Source organism: Geotrypetes seraphini, chromosome 16, assembly GCF_902459505.1.
Source record: "Geotrypetes seraphini chromosome 16, aGeoSer1.1, whole genome shotgun sequence".
In the NCBI taxonomy this organism is placed as follows: Eukaryota; Metazoa; Chordata; class Amphibia; order Gymnophiona; family Dermophiidae; genus Geotrypetes; species Geotrypetes seraphini.
In genome coordinates this window covers 28,449,920-28,458,957 of record NC_047099.1, presented here as the reverse complement: position 1 = coordinate 28,458,957, position 9,038 = coordinate 28,449,920, and the positions used below count along the sequence as shown (strand labels likewise).

At 44.2% G+C, this 9,038-nt stretch overlaps 1 protein-coding gene across 3 annotated transcripts; it reads left to right on the top strand.

The window, feature by feature from the left end:
• The first annotated feature begins 2,424 nt into the window (after window positions 1-2,424).
• On the top strand, window positions 2,425-8,712 carry LOC117350913 (dnaJ homolog subfamily C member 18-like). 3 transcript variants are annotated; one of them, XM_033925653.1, is made up of 2 exons: window positions 2,425-2,797; window positions 4,838-8,712. In XM_033925653.1, exon 2 carries the CDS (start codon window positions 4,936-4,938, stop codon window positions 6,028-6,030), a length of 1,095 nt encoding a protein of 364 aa, XP_033781544.1. In that variant the 5' UTR covers window positions 2,425-2,797; window positions 4,838-4,935; the 3' UTR covers window positions 6,031-8,712. The 3 variants fall into 3 exon arrangements, with proteins under 3 accessions (XP_033781544.1, XP_033781548.1, XP_033781545.1); XM_033925657.1 differs by having other exon boundaries at window positions 2,727-2,787; XM_033925654.1 differs by lacking the exon at window positions 2,425-2,797 and adding an exon at window positions 2,909-3,031.
• The last annotated feature ends 326 nt before the right edge of the window (window positions 8,713-9,038 follow it).

Below are 9,038 nucleotides of genomic sequence, written 5' to 3'. Positions count from 1 at the left end.
CACATATCCGGTAGTTTGTCTGGAACAGTTTATGGTATGGCATAGTAAGGGCTATAGTATTCGTTTGGCCTATTTTTAATAGTAACTCTCAAGCAACCCAGACACTACATTTATCCGGCATCTATCAATCCTCATGGGTGCTGGTTAACTGAGAGTCTACTGTATTTTGAGAACTGGGTGTCGATATTCAAAGTGATTTAACTAGCAGAAATTATTCTGGCCCGTTAAATTGCTTGTTTGGGGCTAACTAGTCATATTTGGCAGAACCTAACTGGGGAGTGCTACAGAATATCATAAATTAGCATCCAATGTGAAATTGCCTTTTTGGGGGTCATTCTGGGGCAGAGTCAGCATTTTCCAGTTGAGTGCCAATTTTCAGCACTTAACTGGCCAAGGTAACTATATAAATATGATCACATAAAAGTCAATCCTATCTCCCCCCTCCCCCCCCCCCATTTAGAAAACTGTAGCACAGTTTTTAGCGCTAGCCATGGCAGTAACAGCTCCAATGCCAGCACTAAAATCCGTGTTAAGGTTTTGTAAAAGGGGGGTTCATGAGGTTTCCACAAAAATATACAGGAATGAGAGAGAACAAAATAATCTCACAAAACTGGCTATGTTTAACTGGCTATGTTTTCATTGGTTCCATATACCCAGAAATTCAATGCCAGAGCCCAGACATAACCCAGTGTTGAATTTTCAGGGTCCTTCATTAATAAATTTTAAATTAGTTTCATTTATTATTTACATTTTAAACTGCTTTCCTATAAGCAACTTATCTATATATAAGTATTGGTCAATGGTAGTTGAGAAATATCCCCAGGTTCGTCAGGCATAGAATCTCTTTAATGGGGTAGTGTCTCCAAATTGGTTAGTTTTATGCATACCATGACATTACATTACATTAGTGATTTTTATTCCGCCATTACCTTACGGTTCAAGGTGGATTACACAAGAGGTTATCTGGACATTTCCAGGAGAGTTACAAAGTAGAGCAGACATCAATGAACCTCACTCCTAAACCAGAGTGGGTAGAGTATAATCTCAGTCTCTCAAATTTACTAATAAAGCTTGCCGTAATACTTGCTTTGTGCCAGAGACAGTTTCCTTCTGGAGTTCATAAGATGCAATCTGTACCTGCATAGACAGTTTATCAAGGTCTGCTTGAAAATTAATTTTAATTAACCCATTTGCAACCCATTATAATGCAGAATATGTATAGTTTATTCATTTGTATCCCGCTTTATACAAAACAGGTCAGACAGAAAATCTGGTAATCCTACCCAAAACTAATCAGCATCCAGCATTTAATTATGGAGCACAATACTCAGTTTCCATAATTCATCTTGCTAAATAAATATCGTTTTAATAATCTTTTAAAATTATTCAGATTTCTGCACCTTTCTGCCATGCTTTCTTGGTCGCTGACTACACCGATTGACATTTGAAAATCAGAGACCTCTATTATCACTCCTGTTCATGTGTTTCTCTCTTTTACCATAATGTCTGATTCTCTTGCATCAAGATCTTTCATCTGTTAGAACCAGAATGTCTCAAGGTATTCATAACCTCTTTATTTTTCATAATCCTCATAGGATTTTTATCTCAAACCTTTCCCAGTACAGGGATGTTGTAATGTTTACAAAGCTTCCAGTACATCAGAAGTGCAGCTTTATTATGCCTTGCCATATGCAAACTGTCTTCAAAAAAGTGTGGGATAAACATAGAGGATCTCTAATTAGAAAATGAAGGATGTAAATTAAAGTGCTAAGGCCGGTACAGGCAGACTTGAATGGTCTGTGTCCCATATATGGTTTAGGATGGGCAGGGGAGGGCATCAATGGGATTTCCCCTTTTGAGGACATGTCCTAGGGTCCGGACAGCTTTTCAAAACGGCACTTTGGGTTTTGGAAAAGCTTTCCATCTCCCACCCATCCCTGCCCCATCAAACCCCCAAGCCCACCCCAGCTCCACTCCCTGCTGTCCAACGAGAACAGGCAGCAGGGAGTGGGGCTGGGGTGGTCTTGGGGGTTTGATGGGGCAGAACTGGGGCAGGGATGGGTGGGAGATAGAAATCTGGTAACCCTAAGCTCCACTAACTTGGAACAAGAGGATGTTACTGGCCAGACTTTATGGTACATAGCTTGCAAATAGACCATTTGCTCAGGTAAATCGCTTTTACAGGTTACCCTCGTTTTTAATGTGTGAATTTTTTTATCTTTTTTTTTTTAATTCTTAGAGAGGTGTTTTGTTTTAGTGGGTTTTTTTACAGTTGCGCAGAATTATGCATTTACACACAGTACGGATTCGATTCTGCGCAGCACATACAAGGGAAGGGGATGCGCGCCTACGCAATAGGCTGCGTCAAGTATTCCCTTTAAACTGCGTGCAGCTCTACAGAAGCCCGCATGAGTCAAAAATAACCATCAGGCCCAGGGCAACAAAACGATGAGGAAACAGCCCCTACACGCATCTCTTCTTGTTGAAGGGGATGCGCGCCCGCGCAATAGGCTGCGTCAAGTACTGTATTCCCTTTAAGCTGCGTGAAGCTCTACAGAAGCCCGCATGAGTCAAAAAGAACCATCAGGCCCAGGGCAACAAAACGATGCATCTCTTGAAAGGGATGCGCGCCTGCGCAATAGGCTGCATCAAGTAGTCTCTTTTTTTAAAAAAAAAGCCGTGCAGCTCTACGGAAGCCCGCATGGGTCAAAGAGAACCATCAGGCCCGGGGAAACAGCTCTTCTTGCTGCACACCATCGGAGAGACGACGCCGATTCACTGAAGAAGGTTAGCTGAGGTATGTGTGCCACTGGGTGGGTGGAGAAAGGCGGTTGGGGGAGGTGAGCCACGACTAGAATAGGACGTCGATCTTTGTGCAAAGCCGGGACCAATTGCAGGGTCGGCATCCTTGGCACGTGCCTTGTCGGTGTGAAGGATTGGAATGACGTTGTTGGCGCGCGCCCAAGGACATATGCTTAATTAAGAACGGTGCATTAAACAGAGTCACCGAGGCTGAAAAGAAGAGCAAAAGGTTGGCTTCTAGCGTCAGAATGCCAGCTCCGCCTTATCTCTTTTTTTTCCATTGCTGTATGCTTTATGATGAACTCGGTTAAGAACTGTGTTTCTTCAGGGGCAATGGCTGGAGAAACGTGAATGGTGTGTTTTGCCCTGGAGGGGGGGTTGGAGAAAGATGGAGAGTGTCTAGGTGTATTTTCTGTTTTATGTATGTGCTATGAGGAGGGGAGGTGGCTGGAGTAAGGTGGATTTAGGGGGGGGGGGGGCTATGCAGACATGAGAGATGGATGGCTTGCATGGGTGCATGCCCCTTGGGTAGGGTTACTATACATCTGGGGAAACCCAGACATGTCCTCTTTTTAGAGGACTGTTTGGGCGTTGATGTTGTTATTCCAAATAAGCAAATTTGTATTTCTCCATCCGGGTTTTAGAAAAAGTGAGTCGCCCGCAAGCCTGCCCACCTACTTTGGGCTCAGCATAAATTATGCATCCTACCTCTCTCCCTTTCTGAAGTCTGCACTTCCTTTCTAGGCCCTACCCCCCTCTGCAGTCTTCCAGGGCTCGGATTGGATGCTAGCAAGGGCCTATGCTCTGTAAGCATGCGCAGACCATCTACAGGCAAAGAAGATGGTCTGCGCATGTGTCGGGATCGCCCCCATTTGCATGAGGATGTGTCGTGAATCAGGTGGCCGGCAACCTCACGGATCAGATCGCTATCGGATCGGATCCGTGAGGTTAGTGAATTTAGCCCTTAGTGACTTGCCCAGGGTCACAAGAAGCAGCATGGGATTTGAACCTACAACCTCAGGGTGCTGAGGCTGTAGCTTGCTCAAGGCCTGCCTGCTCCTGCCGTCTACGAGAATCCCAGAGGGGGTGGGAGCTGGCAGGCCTTGAGCATGAGACTACAACGGGAACTCACAGCAGCCATTTTTGATGATGGCTCTGCATGGGGCAAGAGCTTAGGAAGATCGCTCCTGCCCCGTGTCACCGCTAGACCACCAGGTAAGGCCTGGGGAGATCCGGAATGCAGGAGGGAGGCGGGGGTGGGTCAAAGTCGGCCCTAAAAATTATTCTCGATTTTCTGTATTCACAGGCTGGCTCTGCCCTTAACCCTCATGGTTTCGGAGGGAGAAGTGTATACACTAGAGAATGACACGGGGCCATCTTTTTCCCCGTTCCGCCCCCGCAAGTTTTGTCGCTGTCGTATTTCTGTAAGCTCAGCCTTAACTTACGATTTTAAAGTGTTTGAGGCTTGTGCAGATGAGGAGAGAGCTTGCAGGAAAGGGGCAGGGGCAGGGACAGGAAAAGAACTGGACGGGACGGGAAAATGAGGTCCCGCGGGGACGTGAAAAAATTTGTCCCCGTGTCATTTTCTAGTATACACCAGGGAAGGACCCTTTCATTGCATAGCATCTGCCTCCTCTTAGTACCTCTGTTAGTGATGGTATTGTGTACATTGGATACATTTCAGGAATTATGTACCAAAAATAATCAAAATAATGCACACCAAAGTAACAACAATATTTTCTTTATTCTAGAAATATATACAGGTACTTTCACACTTGGCTCCCAGTCAGTCCTAGCACCCCAGTCTAGCATCTACCTATATGTATTGGCTATGTAAACAGTGGTGTATTATTATTTAAAAAGAAAGAAAGATAGAAAATTTCTGGAAATTCTGCTTGTTCTGGCTAAAACACAGAATGCTTCTTGTGTAGTAATGCTTACTTTCCTAACCTATCAAACTGCTTTCTATGTACCTTGTATGTAATAATGCTTTTTGATAATTTGTGAGTTTTTCCTTTATTTTTTATTTCTTCAGGACAGAGAGACACGTGCCAGATCTGGGTATTTCTAGCATCCAAGCACCCTTCCATGGTTCTTTCCCTACTGCGTGAATAGAACTGCTAGGACCTTCAGATGGAGAGGCGACGAGCTGAGAAGTTGTTGAGAGCAGCCAGGGTCTATCTGCAATCTGGGAGGCCAGAAGAGGCCTTGAATTGTTTGTACCAGGCTCAGACAGTCTACCCTACTCAAAATGCAGAGGCCCTAATTAAGGCAATCCACCGGGGCCACTATGCATTTAGAAATCCATTCAGCTACAGTGGTAATGGCTATGATAATGAGGATTTACCCAGCCATACTGAGCAGCAATCAGATGAGATGGCACACATTCAGCAGTGTCATGATTATTACCAGATTCTAGGAATCTCTAGGGATTGTGATGAAAATGATATCAAGCGAGCATACCGAAGATTGGCACTGAGGTACCATCCAGACAAGAATAACACACCTGGTGCTGCAGAGGTCTTTAAAGCCATTGCCAATGCTTTTGCAGTGTTGAGTGACCCCAAGAATCGGCAACGATATGATGAGTGTGGGGTGGAGGTGCCGCCAAATAAACAGGCATGGCACAGCCGCTGTCACCAGGACATGGAGGCTGATGTGACGCCAGAGGAGCTCTTTGACATGCTTTTTAGTGGCCAGTTCCCCAGGAGAAATGTACATATGTTCTCCAGTGGCTTTTCCCATGTGCCTCCTTACCGCCAACGGCACCAGAATGAACGTCCACGAAAAGTAGAGAAGGAAGAGGAGACTAGGTCTCAGAATACTTACTCAGCTGTTCTTCAGCTGCTACCGGTGCTTCTGCTGGTAATGGTGTCTGTGGTGGCTCAGATGATGTCCCCCAGCCCACCGTACAGCCTTCTCCATAAGCCATCTTTGGGCCATGTGATTGGTCGGGAGACCCGAAATCTGCAAGCACCCTATTTTGTGAGCAAGAACTTTGAGAAGGACTACCAGGGTGCGTCTCTTCAGGACCTGGAGAAGTTGGTGGAAAGGGACTTTATGCATCTTATCCAAGCAAACTGCTGGAAGGAGAAACAGCAAAAGTTGGAACTCTCCAATCTTGCCCAGCTGTATCGGGATGAATGGCTAAAGCAAAAGGCCGAGTCTCTCCAGCTGGACAGCTGCCGTCAGCTCTCAAAGCTCATTGGCCTTCAAGAGGGTGTATGACATCCACTCCGACTTTTGTTTAGTCTGTTCACTTGTATATGGTGTGTTTTATAAATAATACCTTCTGCCGCCCCCCCCCCATCTTGCTATCTGGAGGTTTTGGGGAGCTAAAAGGATCTTTACCCAATATTTATTTATTTAAAAAACTTAATATACCGCCTGAAGTCACAGCGGTTTCCAAGTAAACATACATTAAGCAAAAAGACAATACTGATCATTCTTTATACCAATATCAACACTTATGAAAATCAAATTTACAAATTCTTCAATGACATATTTGAAAAGATGATACCAAAATGCCCAAACAACGTTGGGAAGGACAGATCAAAATATGCGTCTACAAACAACTTAGTTTTCAACATCTTCTTGAAGCTGTGATGATCTGCACATAATCTTAGTTGTCCGGTAAACTTGTTCCAATATGATATCCCAGCAATGGAAAACATTTGGGGTTGATTGCCACATATCTTACAGTGTCAGTGCTACCAATTTCATTTTCCCCTCGGAATATAATGCCCTTGATCTAATATTGAAACCATATCCAGCTGAGCTTGGACGGATCTTTCTGTCGTTCTTTGGGACGTATTGAAGATGGCTCAAATTACAGGGTTTAAAAAAAAAAAAATTCAATGCAAAGAGGAGGAGAAGAGAAAAGAAGTGAGTTTCTGTGATAATACTCCAGCAAGCTGAAAGAATTTCTATGCGTTGAGCTGCTTTGAAAACAGGCCGCATGTTCGATCCTCATCCATAAGGGGGTACTAGAGGAGGCACGCAAAACTAAGCCAATAGGAGCATGAATCGCCGCTACTGGCTCCTGATATTCTTTGGGATACTTCAAATGCGCTTGTATAACTTTTAAGATCTTATTCAGCATTTGTTCATTACTAATCCCTCTTTCTTGGAATTCCAAAAAAATCTGGACTGGCTAGAACTACACACAAACTCAAATTGTCTTTTCCCCTCTCTGAAAGGCATAGTTTTCTACTGGTAAATTGGGGAAGTCCCTCTCTTTTAAAATAACAGAATTATGGGATAATATCCCTTTGCAGTTGAGAGAACTAAACTCTCTCTCCAAACTTTTCATAAACACTTAAAAACCTGGCTGTTCTCCAAATTGTAAAGCCTTTGTTCCACTATCTTTCCTTTTCATTTTTAGTTACTGTATACCAAGTCGAGCTTTATTGTTCTAAGAGATGGCACAGTCTATAAATTCAAGTTTTTAGTTTAGTTTAGCTTTCAGTGCCATTGAATGAAATCTTCTCACCAAATCCAGCAGCTCAGATGTTCCTCAAATTATTTAAGAAAAACCAAATATCCAGAAGAATCTAAAAAAAAAGAAATGCTTCTTCTACCCATAAAGTAAAAAGCTTGCAGAAACCTCAAACTGCGCTAATATTTTATGAATTCCCTTGAGAAGTGATGGCGCTTCACTACCAAGTTTCAGATTGGTTGTTCTATGGGGTTTTGCTGTTCTCTTAAGCATAGTCTCAATGTGACAGTAATGCAATAGTTTCTTTAAACTACAGGGAGGAATAAATAAATTCTGTTTTGGGAGGGGGGCACTTTTCTCCTGCTTCTTTGGCCTTCTAGGTCAGTCATAACCAGCCTGTGCCAGCCTTCATTCACAAGGTCCCTGGAATAAGGGCTGATCATTGTTTTGTTTGTTGCCTTTCGCTCATGCCACCCAACCCAGAGGCTGCAATGAGAATCTTTCAGCTGGAGTCCATAGCCTGCATCTTCCTCCAGAACATGCACACTTGGAATATGGCAACTAGATGTTTTATCATGGTACTATTGCTGGGGTTTCGTCTTATCATTGAATCCTCTGAACACTACTTTTGTAGCACTCCTAGCTTGCTTGGAAAACAGAGTATGGAAATGTGAACCCAGATTTTCTACTTGTTGCTATGCCGCAAAACTGTTGGGCTAGCCTTTCGGGTTTCTAGGTTATTTTGCAGCAAAACGTTTCCTGAGTATATGGAATATCTTCTTAGAGAACCCGATAAGGCTTGAAAGCAATTACTATCAAAAACTGTGAAAAGTGCTCATAGTCAGATTGGCAAAGCCATATTGCCTGGTTCCTGTAGAAAGACTTTTTAGGTTAGTTCTGTACTTCTAATTCTTTCCTAGTGCATCCTGGATCCTAGAGAGGTACTTTTTGAATAAGGGTCTACATATCCTACGACACACCGGGCACAGAAGCTCTGTAGTCTAGCTTATGAAGCATTTGCTCTACAAGGCTCAAAATGTTGCTCTCATGAGTTTCAAAAATGCTTTAATGAACAGTCCAGTGTGTCATCTGTGAGGAGCCGTATTTGGAATGGAAATTATACTTCCCAGCACTTCTTTTGCAACTCTGCAAGGGAAAATTAAATTGCATGGGAAATCCATGTTTTATTTGTTTAAACTACAGTTTTAAGGACTATTTATGTATTCTGGTGATGCTCAAATAATGTGATGAAAAGTTTTTTTATAAGTTCAAGTGAAAAGTTTGTACTGCTCCCAGAGTCAGTCTTGGTAATTGTTTAAAGTGCATATGTTCATTCTGGTTAAAGTATCGTATTTTCACCCATATACCGCGCACCTGTGTAAAACGCGCACACGGGTATAGCGCGCAGGGAACAGAAATTAATGTTAAAAAAATTTTACTATAGCGCGCACACGTGTATACTGCGCATGCCGCCCCGACTCTCCGTTCGCCACCCCGATTCTCCTCTCGCCGCCCCGACTCTCCATTCGCCACCCCGACTCTCCTCTCGCCGCCCCGACTCTGCTTTCCGAAGGACCGCTCGCACCCCCACCCCGAAGGACCGCTCGCACCCCCACAGCCTCCCCCCCTCCCGCATGGAGAAGCTGCCTACCGTTGTTTCCGGATGCCAGTGAGCCCAGCTGCTTCCTCTGCCGGCGGTCCTGCCCCTTCTCTGAGCCCTGCGCTGCGCTGCTTCCTCTTCCGGCGGTCCCGCCCTTTCTCCGTCAGAGAAAGGGCGGGACCGCCGGAAGTGGAAGCA